The following is a 19,143-nucleotide window of genomic DNA, read 5'->3' as shown; positions in this document are numbered from 1 at the left end:
GGTGATATCACCTATTCCAATTAGTGATATCACTCATTCAAATTGAATAGGTGATATCACCTATTCGAATAGGTGATATCACCTATTCGAATAGGTGATATCACCTTTTCGAATTGGTGATATCACCTATCATGTTCGAATAAGTGATATCACCTTTTCAATCTGAATAGGTGATATCACCTACTCGAATAAGTGATATCACCTATTTGATTTAGTGATATCACCTATTCAATTTGAATTAGTGATATCACCAATTCAAATAGGTGATATCGCCTATTTGCATTTCTTACAGCATTAAATAATGAATGCTCCCTTCCATTGGCCCCAAGCAAATTCAGGCTGTCCAGTTTTCCCTTGCGTTTTAGTCCGAGACATTTTGAATACCTTATGTTATCGATTCCTTTAAAGTTATATTAATTTTATAAATTTTACTTGCAGTATTAGTTTTGCTATATTTATTGATAGACAAAAAAGTTATAATATTAATAATTCTACTTCGGTGCTTAAAACCAACTGTGAAGCTTGTTTCTACATGAACACTCATGTACCCCGGAAGTTAAAAAACGAAAGTGAAAGTCATCGAAAAGTCCTGGGAGCAGTTGTTATTTCATAAATAATTTGAATAGGTGATATCACCTATTTGAATAGGTGATATCACCAATTCAGAATCTGAATAGGTGACATCAGTAGATATCACCAAATGAATAAGTGATATCACCTATTCGAATAGGTGATATCACTCATGTCAGTAAATACCAAAACGGCGCCTCATAACACACAGGTCACGTGCTACCCACAAAACAATATATGACTTGGTGTTTCTGAAAAAAAAAACCCAGATACTTCGGTTCCTAAATATTGATATACTTACATTTCTTGGAATTGAGTCTCCTGTCCTCGCCTTTTCGTCGTGCATGCGCGGATCCAGAGGTCCGGAGCCCCCCCCCCCCCCCCCCGGAATTTGCAGTGTTATAAAATGTATATAGTAAAGCAACTATTTGTTCAAATAGGATAATCCCACAAATACTGACAATGAGACATTTTCTCCCATACATTGTTAAACATGGGATATATCCCAAGAATCTGATAATGATATCCCACTCATGAGAATCTATGGGATATTTCCCATGTTTGACAATGTATGGGAGAAAATGTCTCATTGTCAATATTTGTGGGATTATCCTATTTGAACAAATGTGTGGAGAAAAAATTCCAATGGGAGAAAATATCCCATCTGACACTTTTTCTCCCATGGGAGAAAGGTGGGATAGTTGCTAGGACTAAAAAATCCACCATTTTCCTATGGAATTATGACTTTTAGGACTCCATATCTTTGAGAAAAAAAAGATGTTTGAGTTCAACATGAGACCATGTGATACTGCTAAGAAATCCCATCTAGTCCTATAATTTTTTTGGACATCACAATTAGAAATGGTAGTAAAAAGTCCGGACAATGTCGTGTCTAGAGTTAAATGTTGCACTGTTAATTGCTTTTTTACATCAAAATTTTGATATTGTTTAACTGATTAACTTGTGAATTTGAATTCTGATTTCATAATAACACGATCTCCGTCACATTAAAGCCCAAGGGGATTCCGTGACGTACAACTACGGATATAGTCCGAAATATCTGACGTTTTCCTGGCTTTTTTACGATTTTGATATTTTACGTGCCAGGAAAACGTCAGAACCGGCCCCATTACGAAACTGGAAATTCGCCGCCTCCAACTGGAGGCGGCATTCTCGGGTTGATTTTCGATACTTGCGAACCGAATTACATGCTGAATTCACAACTTATCAATAGAACAATGCCTTTAGTACTCATCAACATCGTTTTTATGGTTTGTTTACAAAATATACAGTCCGGTGAAAACATTTTATCAGACCCTCGAGTTTTGTTTACAATTCGTGCATTTTGAAATCTTGCAAGACCTGTATCGAAATGTAGAGTGATATTTCCTTTTCATCGATATTGGTGAGTATTAGAAGCATTGTGCTATTGATAAATTGTAAGTTCGGCATTTAATTCAGTTCGCAAGTATCTAAAATCAGGTCCGGTTGAAGACGGCGAAATTTCCAGTTTTCGTAATGGCGCCGGTTCTGACGTTTTCCTGGCACGTAAAATATCAAAATCGTGAAAAAAGCCTGGAAAACGTCAGATATTTCGGACTACTACGGATACAGATTATAGAAATATTTTAAAAATATATAAAGTTTTATAAATATTTTAAAAAAAATATATATAAGATGGGTCTTAAATGACCCTTATCAGAAGAATTATTCCTTTTATTCGGCTAACATTTGATCCTTCTAGTCTATCGTCATATTACATGATTTGGGTGTGGCTGCATTGTAGTACATGTAAAATTAAATCGGGATCGGGATTAAATGTAAACGATATACAAGATTACCCAAATGTAAACAAAAACAATTTCTATATATTTATTTGGTTATACTGAAGTGTAAACATACACAAAACAAACCAATTTGATTGCAATAAATATAAAATTATAACCAGGGTACACTAAAGTACCTCAACATAGCGTACTCATGTATTTTTTCGTACATTAGTTACAACTCATAAATATTGAGTTCCGGTTTCAGATTTAGATTTCTTTGAAAAATGTCTGATGAAGAAGATTACAGTTCAGGCAGCGATGAGGATTACGTACCATCGGGTGATTTTTCCACTGATACTTAAAATTATCTATGATACTTTGTTTTAAACTCATTGTAAGTGTAGCATTCTCGGAATGAAAACATACCAAACAAAGGAAAACAGATATCATATTTTAATATACTTAGCAGGTCCAGCACAATCTCTTGATTTAGCTTGATTTAGCTACATAACTTTATTAAGCTATTCAGAATAGCTTGATTTAGCTATTTTATCACACTTCTCTCTTAAATGTGTTATTTTCTTAGATAGAATGTTCTATTGTTAAAATGATAAATGTCCTACGGATCCTGTTTAACAATAGAATGCGATCGTGTATTGTCTATGTAGCAAAGAAAATACGGGAGATAACTCTAACTCAGTGCATTTACTATGAAAAATCCCGAGAGTTCCGAATGTCAACATGGTGTGTAAATTTGAAACGAGTAAAAAACGTTGGTGAAAAAGAGTTGAATTCTTCCATTAATATATGGATTAAATTTTTAGATGAAAGATATTTACAGTCTCAAAAAGGTTTGTTATGATTAAGGAGGCTCATTACACCACTTTTTGATGACGTACTACACAGAAAAATAAACCTCCATTGTTTCGCCCGTTTTCTCCTGGGGACGAATTGTACAGGTTCGCTTTGCTGATGATCTAAATCTTTAAAACGCTCTAAAAATAGACTACATGCGGTGTTGTAAACAATGAGAACAAGATAACGGATTCATTATAAATCACAAACGAAGAAAGGTTATTTTTAAGTAGAGACCAAAGAGAATGACAGTCAAATCTTCGCTACCCAAGTAGTGTACAATGTCATGGCGAAAGCAGCAAGTTCTACCACTGACAACATGTACGTATAGAGGAAATTCGAGTTGAAATCTACAACCTCGTTGAAATAAATTATAATTGACTTGCGCTTTTAGAGTACTGTACTCTTGTTGGTTTGTGTGCTTGTCTTTTTTTCTTTAAAAAATGTATATTCATTCTAGAAATTTTAGTTTATTCTGAGTCCGATATGTTCAACCGTTCTTGAGTGTTTTGAGTCAGGGGGATTTAGGAAAGATAACTCTTGCAAGTGGAATTTTTATTCCAATTATTTTTTAAATTTGAATTTTCATTTCCTTAAAACATTTTTCATTCAATTTGTCACTTGTTATTCATAAATATACATTCCTTGTCTATTTATAACTGATTTTCCAAATTATTCATGCAAAAATTAAGAAGAAAATCACATTGATTCTTTTTTGGGAGAAAATTATTTTTTCTTATAAAAATAATGTTGATTATTATGAAGTGTTATTATATTGCCTACATAACTGAAGACGATATCCATCACTTGACACTGAGATTCTTGCAATACTATCAATCAGAAACTTGAAATAGAACATTTAACCAAAATCAGAAAAAAAGATTAAAAAATCTTTAAAAAATATTTATCCTATCATAACCTCCATTTGGATATTTGAAATCTTCATAATAACTGGTGCTGTAACGAAATCTAAAATAAACTGTGGGTGTAATGAGCCTCCTTAATTTGACTGTTATTTTCAATGCAACTTCATTAATTTTCTCCAAAATCGTTTCGGAACGATTCTGCAATTTTCTGCTACATTACAGTATATGGGAGGCATTATAACTGTGGTGAGGGCCTGTCCGGAGACACAGTTAGATTATTCTATAACTATTATTTTGTCAGCATGCACAAAAAGTCGCACCTTGGTGCAGTGATAATATTCAACCTTGAATTCTGATGAAAATAATGCATGTAAAAATCACTCATCAAATTGCGTCTCCTTAAGAGACTTTGTTCTCAAAGTACTAAAAGTTTTGGGGCTATATAAAGCAATTGATACAGTTACTTCTTCATTGAAATTATAAAAGAGGCCAATTATGGTCAACAAGATAATTGATTGGTAATAATTCAGTACAATGAGAAGCAATCATACTTATCCACGCCTCAATGCACACAAGGTAGTGTACTGTTACTCAAACAATGGAAATTCATCTTTTGCTTAAAATTATTCAAATGCTGCAATGATAGAACTATCTTTAATCTCTGTTGTTGTTTTGATAGCCCATAGTACATATATGAATAATCAAATACTTGAGACTTTTTGTCTCTTTCTTAAAAAAACATTTTTTCTGAAAAACTGCACATAAATAGCTTGATCAAGCTATTTTAAATAGCTTAGTAAAGCTGTATAGCTTTTTCAAGCTATATAGCTAAATCAAGAGATTGTGCCAGACCTGCTTAGGTTCACAGAAAAAAAAACTTCCTATGGACAATAAGTGATGTATGTGGGAGGTGTCTCTGAGACAGTCTATTTTTACTGGCCCAGGTCGAGATGAAAATATAAAAAGATTGATATATAACTTGAACCTAGTTAGAATATTAATCATTGTCTCTGGACATGCCCTCACCAAGAATGTTTCCCATATACCCACAATGTAGCAGAAAATTGTAGAGAATCATTCCGAAATGATTTTGGAGAAAATAAATGAAGTTGAATTGAAAATAAGCATCAAATTAATTATAAAAAATCTTTTTGAGATTATGGATACCTTTCACCCAAAAATTTAATCCATTTATTGGAAGAATTCAACATTTTTTCTAAACATTATTTTACTCACCATGTTGACATTCGGAACTCTCTAGACATTTTAACTGAGTCAGTGTTATCACCCGTGTATACTTTGTTACATTGCAAAAGCATTGCAATCTGTTAAACCCCAGGTCTGTAGGACATTTATCATCTTAATGATAGAACATTCTGTCTAACTTAAACCATGCAAACGTTTTGTATGCAATAAATGTACACTATTTTGGATACATGGAACTGTAGCTCTCTGGTCATCCATAAAAATTTTCAAACTAGAGAACTACAGATTTGCAACTTTCGTGTACTCTGTGGTATCAAGATCATTCAGATCTTATAAGGATTCACAAACAAATTACAGATGGGGAAGCAGTAAGTGAGGAAGAAAATTCAGGAGAGGAAGAGGATTTTGATGCTCTCCATAAAGAGGCTGAGCTAGAGGGGACCAAGTCAGGAAAACGGAAACGGAAAACCCCAAAAGGGCTTACAGCAAGGTAAAGTGATGACAAGTAAAATCCAAGAAAAGGGTATGGTCTAATAAAGAAAAATCACAGAAAAACAGAAGATCATTATTCTTATTAGTGAAAAGGGATAAAGTTAAATTAAAGGAAATCATAGAATGGGTTTACAGCTAGGTAAAAACATATTAAAGGGAAAACAGAGAGGGGAGAAAGACAATGCCAGGAGAATACTCAGAGAGAGAGAATCATGATAGGGGGAAAGCTCTGAGAATACAAAGAAAGGGAAGAATCATGCTAGGGGGAAGGCTCTGAGAATATCCAGAAAGGGGAGAATCATGCTAAGTGGAAAGCTCTGAGAATACCCAGAAAGGGGAGAATCATGCTAGGGGGAAAGCTCTGAGATGATCCAGAAAGGGGAAAATCATGCTAGGGGAAAGCTCTGAGAATATCCAGAAAGGGAGAATCATGCTAGGGGGAAAGCTCTGAGAATATCCAGAAAGGGGAGATCATGCTAGGGGGAATGCTCTGAGATTATCCAGAAAGGGGAGAATCATGCTAGGGGGAATGCTCTGAGATTTTCCAGAAAGGAGAGAATCACGCTAGGGAGAAAGCTCTGAGATGATCCAGAAAGGGGAGAATCATGCTAGGGGGAAGCTCTGAGAATATCCAGAAAGGGGAGAATCATGCTAGGGGGGAAGCCCTGAGAATATCCAGAAAGAGGAGAATCATGCTAGGGGGGAAGCTCTGAGAATATCCAGAAAGGGGAGAATCATGCTTGGGGGAAAGCTTTGAGAATATCCAGAAAGGAGAGAATTATGCTAGGGAAAAAGCTCTGAGAATATCCAGAAAGGGGAGAATCATGCTTGGGGGAAAGCTCTGAGAATATCCAGAAAGGGGGAAATTATTAGGGATAGGTGTATCATCAAAAATTTCAAATTGTGATTTATCACAATTTTTTCCCAATATATCACAAAAGTTCAGAAAGGAGTAAAGTCATGTTAGGGAGAGAAAAAGATAAGGTCAGAAAACCCAGAAATTATCAGCCACTAAGAATTTAGTCTTTTGAACATGGTGAAAAGAAAAACCCTGAAATTTGAACGTCATATTCAGAGAAGTCATAAGAGAGTTAGGTAAAGTTGTATGAAAGAGAAATTGTTAGTTTCAGTTGTACTAACATTTGTATATATGGCTGTATTTTTACTATTATAAACATCATTAATTTTCAAGTAATTTCACCCAATATGAATATATTTAATTGAAGTTTTATTGTAAGTCTATTAAGTTTGAAAAAGACTGCGGAAGAAGAGGTAAACAAAGATTAGTTAAATAATAATCTGCAATGATTTATCTGATAATGTCTTGTCAGTTATTTTTTTGACTTGTAAGAAAGGAACACGCATTTCTTTTCAAGAAAGCGTAAAGGTGGTATTAAGCTTGAGGGAGAAACAGAAGTCACCAAGGAATCAGAAGACGACTACAACAAAGTCTTGTCAGAAGAGGTCAAGAAAGAACAAGAAGCCAAAAAAGAGGAACAAGAGAAGAAAAAGGCAGATGACCTGTGGTCAAGTTTTCTGTCCGATGTGGGGAGTCGACCAAAAGCAAAGCCAGCCACTCCCAGTGGAACTTCACTAGCCAGTATGTCTAAGGTACATTGTATGCTTTGACATGTACATGTAGTAAGTATTCATACAGGTGTATCTACTTCATATGGAGTCTGAAGACTACATCCATATCAAAACTCTTTTATATTTTTAGAATAGTGTATTTGCAATTTATTTTTGGCCAAATTGTAAAGCAGAAAGAGAGAGTCTGTTCACCTGTCCTTCTCTTTTAGCATTTTGTTTAGCTAATGCTTTAAGCTTTTTTAAGCCTGACTTGTTCGTAATTAATCTTGTAGAGTTAACTTTGTCTAGACTTTGACATAAGTAAGCCAAAAAAAATCTTCTGTTGAAGATTACCCATCTTGACCATAATATTCGAAATTCAAACATCATGAATCTAGGTAAATCAAGATGAGATGCCTCACATATCACTATTGGAATTAAATCTGGTTTCAACCTTTGACTTTTTAATTGGTAAATCAAGCTCTGCCCATTCATATGTGTAATGGATAACCAGTTTATATTATAATCTTCCAACTTCATGCTTAGATGACTCAACACGAGAAATTTGAATGCTACAAGAATTAACAATCACCTTGAGTTTAACAGTATCTCTGTGAAATCACTCATTTTCGTAGAGGTTTAATTTTCGTTGTTTTCAAGGTATGAAGAGACCCACAAATTTATGTCCACCACGAAGTGTAATTTTTCTAGGGATGGCAATCGAATACAGAATTGCCAATCAGTTAACTGTAAGACATTCCGACTGATTTTAAAATCGGTTAATTGTATCAAACTGAAACACTGTCAACATAGCTCCACTCAAATAAACAAGACTATAAAGATGTTACATGTAGTAATATTATGTTTATATTCATATATGATCAGAACACTATTTTATTTTATTTCAATTTTAATTGGCAAAAGGAAAAAAAAATAAAAATGGGGGAAAAAAAGAGGAGAAAAAAAAATAAGAAACCCATGAGACATGCCTGAAGTATCAGATACATTTAAATAAAATTCAGAAGAGAAGTTCATTCTGCATTGTCACCATAATCAAAATTAAATCTGAACTATCTCTTAATTTATGATGTTTGTTTAATAATATAATTTGACATGTAACTGCAAAGGATAGAAGAGGTAAGGTACACCTTATAATCATTTCACAGTACTCAATGATCATTTAATTAAAATCATTAAAGAACACAGGACAGGCTGGGTAACGACATGGTGTTTAATCAGCAGTTAACATTTTGAAAACTGACCAATTACCCCCCATGATGTCAGTCCGAAGGGCCTTAAAGGACTTATCACATGTTTCTAAATTATTTGAAATTAAAAGCGTTTTACGTTCCTTGTGACCACAATTTATAAATTCTGTGTTTTTACTGTGGATAAATCGCGGTACTTAACTAATTACTGACTCAAATGAAAACCCCTGAATTAAAAATCTAAGTTAATAAGATAGCGATCATGTGACCCTGTGACGTCAAAGGCGACAATGGCTGATCAGCTCTTCAATAATCTTACTAAAATATGCGCGATACAACCTGAATTTTTGCGTTGTGGACGACCAAATCACTTATTTTATTGATATAAAATTTAATATCAACCTTATATGTTAGAATTGTCAGCAAGAAAAAATCTGAAAAATCTGTTAACATTGTAAAAATAGCAGCAACGATAGCGAGGGAGATGCAGAGAAGACGAAGAAACTCGCCATAACAATGCAATTTGATTTGTCATCTTATCACATGTATTTACTTATTTGATTCACAAATTAAACATCATATAACTTTGTTATTCTTCGTTTTGTATATAATATTAATTTATGCAAGTCTTCATATGTTTTTTAAAGGATGGCGATCTTGAAAAATAATTTCCCGATCACGAAACTTTGCCGCAATTAGAGCTACAGGTTCTAAGTGTTTTGAATAAAAACCGAAAATATCTTAAAAGCCTTATACCTTAGAAATAATTAATGTTTCTACAGTAATTGAAAAGTATATAAGGAATTTTTCTCAGCAATTTTCGTAATATAGCTGCATTTGCCATCGATAACTCCGTTAATAGTGTGCATATCCTCGTCTCTCTATCATCGAATTGCCGCCTATGACGTCAGAGCAGTATTTTGCCGAAATCCGACTGAAATATGCATATTGCCGTATTTGAATTTCAGCTCTCAATATCTCTTAAAATATATGCTTTCAACAACGTTTATTGCATTCAGTATTTTAATAAATAAGGTTATAGATAATATTTTTCATAAAATTACAATTTTTGAAAGATCATGATAAGTCCATGTATCTACGAATCTGCTTAGAAATAGATACATGAAAATGCTATTTTTAATTGAATTTTCAGGAAATTGTGTTCAAATTTACACATGCACATATTATTTTTTTTCCGACTAACTGTTTACAGATTTTCTAACTGATTACCATCGTTCCCACTGAGTTACCGGTAAACTTATTACAAATTGCCATCCCTAAATTTTTCACACATAAAAAAATATGTGATTTTACAGTTAGTAAAATACCACGGTATTACCACCACTGCATATTAACTTTACAATGATAAATGACTGCATTATTGGTTAAATGAAAACAACTATAGAGTAGATAACTTATGAGGCTATTCTTTTTTTTCATTCTTTGTTTTAGTGCAGTTATTTAGAGATTGAACAAAATAATCAAGATTTCATTTAGTCAAGTTGTTCTTTTAAATTATACATTATATTTATGATACAGTCCAGCAATAAAACATATCACAATACAGCTGTTGGAAATTGAATAAAATCTTTACATATATTTTTGGGTTACATAAACAGTCCACATTAATTGAATGTCTCAACACTGTTTACCAAAGTTTATTATGGGTGGATTCACAGACCAAATGCAGAAATCCTATTTGATCTACAATGTTTTCTGCCATTTAAATTTATTAGGTCGTACATAGATTATTCTAGTAAGAAAATAAAAATTAACTTGTACTGTATCTTGATACATACCTAATAATACGTTATGCATATCTTGAGACCTTGCAGACAATATGGTTGATGTATCACTGTATCGTTACACCTTTACTTTGCAGACAATCAAAAGCCCTGTTACACCAACTTCAAAAAAAGTTACAGTCACAAAAGAGTTTGATTTTGCTGGAGAGACAGTTAAGTAAGTGATCAAAATTAATTTGTATCATTTTATTGGGATTCCGATTGATCTCATTATATTAAGTCAAACTTTTTCATCTCAAACATGTTGGGGCCAAGAAAAATACTTAGATATATCTGATGTTTCAAGATGTTTCATGTATCAAGGTCAAAAAACGGAGAAATAAGCAGTTGGGATTTCCAACTTACATCCTCATATTCATGGTATTTTAGATATCGTTGTTCAAGATACCAAAGTTTAACTGTATATTGTACTAAAAACATGAAAATACAAACTGTATATACATGTATGTATTTTGTATTTTCAAGGGTCACCAAAGATATAGATTTAAATACAGAAGAAGGAAAAAAGGAAATGAAAAAGTTGACTCAAGAAAAGAAAGAATCAGAAGAGAAGCCAACAACACCAGGACCAACTGTTCTGTGAGTATAAACCTAGCATCATTAGGACCATCAGTTCTGTTAAGTACATGTATAAACCTAGCAACACCTATTCTAACAGTTCTGTTAGTATAAACCTAGCAACACCTGGTCCAACAGTTCTGTAAGTATTTTACCTAGCAACTAATTTGGTGTAAAATTATCAAGACTAATTTGATATTGTATTATATGATCATTTTATTTTGATTTTTTATTAATAATTATTGCAATTAATTTTTTCAATGTAATATAAAACAATATAATTATTAGTATTGATGTTTTATTAGGCTGCAGCTTAGTTCATCATTCATAAAAAATACGGTGAAACAATGAGCAATTAAATTTTCACTCTCAAATTTTAAACAAATTGTGAACACCTCTTAGATCCATAAAATATTTTTTGTGACTTTGTACATTTTTTGAAAAATCCAGGGGGAAGGGGGGGGGGGGTCCATTTTGGACAGTTCTAGTTAATGTGCATAGTCACAAACTTATGTAATAGTGTTAACTATATGGACATTGACCAGGGTAGTTCAGTGGTTAAACATCTGACCATCTTGGTCTAGGCTAGGGTTGCTTCATTTTATTGGTATACTGGTATATCATGATTTTTTAATTGTGCAATTATTATTTATTATTTAGTAGGTATTTATTATTAATTCCGTTATTAATGAATTTTTTGTTGAAACTTTTGAATTGTAATTAGTGGAATTGTAATTAGTGGAACTGTAAAAGATGTTGTAAATTAGTAAAACAGCGTCATCCTAGCATCAAAACATGCTTTTTTTAAATACAGACCCTGAAACGTGCTACTACCCCACACGCTCGCTGCACGAACGGTACACGCTCGCTACACGGTTTGCACGAAACGCTGCACGGTTTACACGAAACGCTACACGGTTTGCACGAAACGCTACACGGTTTACACGAAACGCTTTGCACGAAAGGCTGCACGGTTTACACGAAAGCCTGCACGAAACGCTCTGTACACGTTTCTCACACGCTTTGTACACGATTCTCGCACGTTTTGGCCTCGATCTGGATTTTTTATTCGGAATCTCTCGGACTTTATTTAAATTAAGTAAATTACGGATTAATCAAAGATTATTTAAGAATTGCAATCATTCAGATTAAGTTAGGATTAGACCTCGCTACACCAGTACGATATTAACAGATAAATATACACAATGTTAAGTTGTTTTTAATTAATAATATAGTTTTCATTGAGAATTAATGTGACGCGTACGGTGAAATGCCTACATGTATCATCGTCTATGTACAAAACATTTTCACTAGACTCTAAATTACATGTACGCACTGAAAAAAAATAATTATATTTGTAATTCATAATATTTACAGCATTCAATGTTTCTACAATTATAGTTTGATAACAAATCGTTTTATTACTGACAAATAAATCCAGTTATTGATTTGAAGATAGAAAATGATTAAATTGTGTATGATTTCTGTAATCGGATTGATTTTCTTTCCTTTCCTTTTTTTTTTAAATTATTGATTGATTTATTCATTTTTTTGATTTAGTAAATAAATACTTTCATGTGATTGAATTAGGTCCTGTTTATAATTTGCAAAGGTAATATGTACACTAAATCAAATAGGAACATTGTGCAGGAGGGGGGGGGGGGGGTTAGATTACCGAGATCTTACTTCTGTTCATGGCTAAATATAACTGGCACTTGTTTCAGTAAGTATACCATTGGGAAAAAAATATTACAGAAACAAATACCCGTTCTAAGAAAAAAAGGATATCCATATCTCCAGCGGGACCAGATACATGTAATTCATTAACTGCAATTTAATTAGAATGGTAAATATATCGCTTCATTACAGAATCAAACTTTGACTTATCATTAAAATTTAATATGTTAGAGAAGCCGGGGGAATAGGTATTGTAATGCTTTAGTTCTCCATTTTGAGGCATTGTGTTTATCAAATAAAAACAATATACCCACCACCTTGTAAGATCCTTGATTTCAAATCCCGTCTAGCCAAAAAAAAAAAAAAAAAAAAAAAAAAAAAAAAAAAAGACATTTTTAATCAATAGTCGCGGCTCTTAACAATACATTCAATATACATGAATACATGTCCAGTGTCCTAAAAACTAAAAAATATGCTCTAGAACTGCGTGATTAATAAAACAACTAATATATAATTACTCCGGATTTTTTTCTTTATATTTTATTATTCACGAAAACACTGGCAAATCAATTCACTGTTTACAGAGAATCGATAAATTTAAGAAATAAAATCCACGGGTATTTATTTTTACCCTTTAAATACTAATACAACTATTAAATTTCACGAATTAAAAATCAATCGTAATTGTCGGGTGTCGTCTTAGCCATGATTGACAAGAGATAATACATGTACATGTAGCAGAACAAGTTTTCAGTTCCCGGCACGCGGAGCCCTTGATCGCTGTTGTAAATGACCTTGATCACAGTCGTAAGAAGAGTGTCGGAAGTGTAAAGAAGATTCCTATACATTTTTAAGGGGTGCATCAAGCGCACCCCGAAAAAAATCAATATTTTCTTTAAAAAGAAAATCATCTATAAAAACATGTTAATAACAAAAACTCAAAGTTTGTGTTTGCATTTGAACACCCCCCCCCTTCCCCGGAAATATTTGACCTTGTATTTGCCGATGCATGTGAATTATGATTCATTTATAAGACAATTTTTAATCAACCAATTTTATGCATAAAAGGACTATAAGTGACTCATCGTTTAAAAATTATTTGTATCACAATCTTGTAACAGAAGAAAATTATGTTCGTTTATAAAGAAAAAAAATAATTGTGCTCCCCAGCCTAGAATTCCCATACTTAACAATTATAGCAACGCAATAAACTTAGTATTTTATATTTCACGCCTGCCTTATCTATCTACTATTTTGCATTAATCACCCATATGTTTTTGTAATATCTATATACCACAACTGTAAAATGGTGAAGAGATTCAAATAAATGAATGAAAAGAACAAGACCGGATTATTGATGATTTTTTTTTAAACGATGTTCAGTATTGCCCCCTTAAAAAAATGTATTGAATATCTTAAAATTGATGTGCGTATAATTAATTACTTTGAACATATTCTCTTTCCTTCTTTATTTAAATAAAAAAAGAATAAAAATCAAACAAATATGTAATACATGTACACTACCGAGTAATATTATTTTGTTGTTTCCGTAGTTTTTTCTCTCTTAAAATACCACCGGTATAATATATTCGAATAATATTAGTTACAAACAACACAGAATGACATGTTGATCCATCAATAGCCATATTTAAAATAAAATGAGTTCCGAATGTATCCTACACGTTTCTCACACGCTTCTTGCACGAAAGTCGCACGTTTCTCACACGGTTCTTACACGAAAGTCGACACGTTTCTCACACGCTTCTCGCACGCTCGCTACACGGTTTGCACGAAACGCTTTGGAGCTTACACGAAACGCTGCACGGTTTACACGAAACGCTACACGGTTTGCACGAAACGCTGCACGGTTTACACGAAACGCTACACGGTTTGCACGAAACGAAAAGCGCACGAAAGTCACACGCTTTTTTGGGGTAGTAGCACGTTTCAGGGTCTGTATATACCAGGTAAATAAAAATGGAAAAAGTTATGTTTTCATAATATATATGTAAGAAAAATTATGGAAATTTATTTAAAATCATTGATTGTGTGTAAAATTTTTCTTTATTCCATCCTCCTTTCCTACTACACATTACTAGTATTCCTGGTACATGTACATATATATTTTAAAAATACCTTGTAACCACATATAGATTTATTAATTTGAGTTATAGATATCTCTGTAACCTTTGAAATGAGAAACATGTTACTGGTAATTATCTATATTTGATTTTTTCAGAGGGAAAAAACCAGGTGGACTGGGCAGTGTGCTGAATAAAATTGGAAAGAAAGATAAGATCAGTACTTTGGTATGTAAAGATTCTCTTCTATATTAGTACATTGTAGTATTAAATGTATGTAGGATACTTATCAAAAAATTATAATTACTCCTGATTTTATACCAATATCTTATATCATTTCTCCCAATTTACCATTGTGTTTTACATGAATGTTTGTAAATGAAAATTTTTCTTGCCCCTTTTATGGAGGGTTCAGGGGCATATAGTTTTTGTTCAGTCTGTTTATCTGTTTGTCTGCAAAAACTTTAACCTTGGCCTTAACTTTTGAACGGTTAGTGCTAGGGTTTATTTAATATTTCACTTGTGTATTCCTTGTTACAAAACCTTTCTCGGGGTTGTAACATTTTGACCTCATGACCTTGGCCCTAGAATTTTACCTTTAACCTTGGCCATAACTTTTGAACAGTTTGTGAAAGGCCTTTTATTTTGTACTTCTGTATTCCTTATAACAAGATTTTTCCCCATCACCTTAACCTTGGATTTTGACCTACTTCTGAAAAGCTGCCATCGGGGGGCATCAGTGTTTCACAAACACATCTTATCTATGCTGAGGTAATATATTCTGATCATCACCTGACAGTGAAATCAAGATTACTGCCATGACCAAGGTCTTGTCCTTTTATATGAATATAGGTTATGGAAACAATCATTTATGGATAAGGTTGATTATTAGCTCATCTGAGCCAGAAACATGAGCCAAAACTTCACAGTGGCCAGAAGTGCCAGCTACAGGTCTAAATTTGAGCCTTCCAATGATAATTGGTGGCTTCCCAACATGAGTGAAAAAATTCATAGAGATGATTCAAATAAAGCAAACAACCAGCAAATCTTTTCACTTCATGAATTATCTCTCTTTGGAAAGAGACACAAGGCTTTTATTCTAACAAACCTCAATACCCCTTTACAGATCAGTGTTTCTGACCTGTTTTGACTAAAACTGATATAGTAATTGTTTACAAAAATGTTAAAAATGTAAAAAGTTAACAGAAAATACCCAAACAGATGGGCAACAGAAAAATTGTATCATAAAACCTTACTCAGGGTTTTTTCTATTAAAAATGTCATTTATTGTGTGTTATCATTCTTAAATCATTAACACTTTTAATCCACATTTCAAAGAATGAACAACAGGTATTTGTTGTTTTACGTATAAACATGTTTTTAAATGTCTATTGTTCTCACATTTTTAAGTTTTCAAGTTATCAATACTAGGCTGTCCATAACACGAGTCATGCCATGTAGGCTGTCCATAACATGAGTCATTCATTCAATTTTAAGAGGAAGTGAAAAATTTAGTCAGCTCATACAACATTTTGTACTAAAAGAATTTTGCTGTCATAACAGTCTGTCACTTGGCAGTTGAATTAGAAATGTCAGACACTAAGCTGTCTATAACGAGTCATGCCATCTTTTCTTTCGATTAATTTTAAACTCAAACGACACTTCATACTAAAAGAACTGCGGTGTCATATAGCAGTCTGTTCTTCACCAGTTGAATTGGGAACTTTTAATCTCAAAATTTGGAAAAATCAACACTTTTTGGCATGGTATCCGTTATACATGTATAAGTGGGAATAAATGCAGTTACCTGAGACTTTGGCTCTGGTAAAAGAGTTGATTGTCTTTCAACTCTATGCAGGCAGTTTGATTAAAGATTTCAAGCTTTAACACATTATTAATTTCTGGTTCATCAGGAAAAATCAAAGTTAGACTGGGACAGCTTCAAGCAAGAGAAGGGAATCTCAGAGGAACTTCAAACTCACAACAGAGGAAAAGATGGGTAAGGCCATACTAATCAAGAGGTAATTTAAGGGTAGGGATCTGTGTCAGATTGATAAACAGAGGAAAAGATGGGTAAGGCCAGACTAATCAAGAGGTAATTTAAGGGTAGGGATCTGTGTCAGATTGATAAACAGAGGAAAAGATGGGTAAGGCCAGACTAATCAGGGGGTAATTTAAGGGTAGTGATCTGTGTCAGATTGATAAACAGAGGAAAAGATGGGTAAGGCCAGACAAATCAAGGGGTAATTTAAGGGTGGGGATCTGTGCCAGATTCACAACAGAGGAAAAGATGGGTAAGGCCATACTAATCAAGGGGTAATTTAAGGGTAGGGATCTGTGTCAGAGATTGATAAACAGAGGAAAAGATGGGTAAGGCCAGACTAATCAAGGGGTAATTTAAGGGTAGGGATCTGTGTCAGATTGATAAACAGAGGAAAAGATGGGTAAGGCCAGACTAATCAAGGGGTAATTTAAGGGTAGGGATCTGTGTCAGATTGATAAACAGAGGAAAAGATGGGTAAGGCCAGACTAATCAAGGGGTAATTTAAGGGTGGGGATCTGTGCCAGATTCACAACAGAGGAAAAGATGGGTAAGGCCATACTAATCAAGGGGTAATTTAAGGGTAGGGATCTGTGTCAGATCGATAAACAGAGGAAAAGATGGGTAAGGCCAGACTAATCAAGGGGTAATTTAAGGGTAGGGATCTGTGTCAGATTGATAAACAGAGGAAAAGATGGGTAAGGCCAGACTAATCAAGGGGTAATTTAAGGGTGGGGATCTGTGCCAGATTCACAACAGAGGAAAAGATGGGTAAGGCCAGACTAATCATGGAGTAATGGAAGGATAGAGGTATGTCTTAGAGAATGGCATTTGGCACATGGTGAATTTCATCCTGATTTGATAGATTTTAATTAGTATGTCGAATGAAATGAAGTGAGTAGTTTCCACTTAAATATGTTGACATTAGGAAAAAGTTTGTCTGCACATATATTGAGAGTAAAAATATCATGGTTATCACACCTTAGACTGAAACTTATGAAGAAAAAAATTGAAATCTTCATAATATTTCATCATATTTTTTAACTCTACATGTATATATAAAGCAATAGTATATAGTTTCAAGAAATCTTTATGAAGTAATCCTTCTTTTCTTGTTTTAGATACATTGAGAGGATGCAGTTTCTTAACAGAGCAGATCAAAGACAATTTGAAATTGAAAAAAATATAAGACTTGGATTAAGTAGCAAAAGATGACACAAAAAGTGCAAAGTACACATCCATTGTTGTGAAAATTAGTGTGGAATCACAAAGACACATCTTTTTGTGACCATTTCTTCATTTTTAAGGAGCTCAACAGGATTTGAGTCTATTTTTATTTTCTGGTTAAACCAGAAAGGGAAGCATCCGGGAATTGCTTCTTCGAGGGTTGTTCAAAATATTAAATCCTGGTATGAAACTTGTGTAAATAAATGCACACAGTGCTTTAATATACTGTATGTTGTTTTTATTGGTGAGTTATCCAGGATTTAAATGTATTATTACTGAATACAGGGAAATTTTTGCCCCTGTTTTTTTTTTTGCTCCTTCCGTTCTTGTCACAATTAGGCAAATTCAAAGAAAACTGCATTATCGCTTAAACAGAACTGTGTTTTGGCAAATTCAAAATGGGGCAAAATCGTTTGCAGGTGTAAAAGTGTTAAAATAACCCTTTATACAGTATCCCCCTCTGACAGGATAGAGACATATTGTACATGTTAAAGCATTGTTTTGTCTCTCTGTCACAATTTTTGTCGGAGCTATAACTGCACGGATTTTGTTCCTCATGACTTAAGGTAGGTCGCGGGTTTACTGCATAAAAAATCTTATGAGAAAACATATCCTGAAAATTTTATATAATGTTTCTCAGAATTTGCAGCATATCTGCAATTTTTTTATCAAATTTGCCTACGAGGTTTTAATGCTATATTACTGTAAGCCCGGTATAGTTTTTGACGCATTACTTGAAAAATATAGAAAAATAACGTTTTTAGACCAATTTTACTGAAAGAGTTACTTTAAAAAAGGTCTGACAACTTTTTTGAAAACGTAGACGAATTAGTCAGGAATTTCAAGATGTAAAGATAGGTAAAATTAAAAACTACTGAGATAAAAAATCAATTATATGTCTTCTCGTTACTTTTTTTGCTAAATAATTTCAAAGCTTGCTTTTATATTGCCAAAATGTTGCGTTTATAACGTTATTTCCATCTTCCTTGGAAGACGGTATACAGAGTTGAAGTGTTTTACAGTCTTTAGACTATGCTTTTCCTCTCTCCTGTGATTGGTAGAAAATGCATGATGTGAAAATGTCAATTATTTCATTGGCTGTGCAAGGCAAGGGAGATAATTTTCAGGTGATTAAATTTTTGTACAATTTAACAATTTTTCAAGATTATCAATCTTTAAATGATCGACAAAACGAACAAAAGAAAATATCAGTAAATTA

At 33.3% G+C, this 19,143-nt stretch overlaps 1 protein-coding gene across 1 annotated transcript; it reads left to right on the top strand.

Moving 5' to 3' along the window:
* Window positions 1-2,594: 2,594 nt before the first annotated feature.
* LOC133171675 (craniofacial development protein 1-like) lies at window positions 2,595-18,145 on the top strand. The gene is made up of 8 exons (XM_061306460.1): window positions 2,595-2,678; window positions 5,624-5,756; window positions 7,135-7,369; window positions 10,418-10,497; window positions 10,806-10,919; window positions 14,815-14,884; window positions 16,570-16,655; window positions 17,819-18,145. The coding sequence occupies exons 1-8, from the start codon at window positions 2,624-2,626 to the stop codon at window positions 17,910-17,912; spliced, it is 867 nt and encodes a 288-aa protein (XP_061162444.1). The 5' UTR covers window positions 2,595-2,623; the 3' UTR covers window positions 17,913-18,145.
* Window positions 18,146-19,143: the final 998 nt, after the last annotated feature.

This window comes from Saccostrea echinata, unplaced genomic scaffold (assembly GCF_033153115.1).
Source record: "Saccostrea echinata isolate AGI-Se365-2 ecotype Australia unplaced genomic scaffold, CSIRO_AGI_Sech_v1 ptg000054l, whole genome shotgun sequence".
NCBI lineage: Eukaryota > Metazoa > Mollusca > Bivalvia > Ostreida > Ostreidae > Saccostrea > Saccostrea echinata.
The sequence above is the reverse complement of the archived record's forward strand: the minus strand, read 5'-3'. Positions and strand labels throughout refer to the sequence as shown.

Coding starts and splice junctions, on each gene's coding strand:
- LOC133171675 (XM_061306460.1), top strand. CDS start 2,624: ATGTCTGATGAAGAAGATTACAGTTCAGGCAGCGATGAGGATTACGTA. Junction 7,370..10,417: donor CACTAGCCAGTATGTCTAAG/GTACATTGTATG, acceptor TTTACTTTGCAG/ACAATCAAAAGCCCTGTTAC. Junction 16,656..17,818: donor CACAACAGAGGAAAAGATGG/GTAAGGCCATAC, acceptor TTCTTGTTTTAG/ATACATTGAGAGGATGCAGT.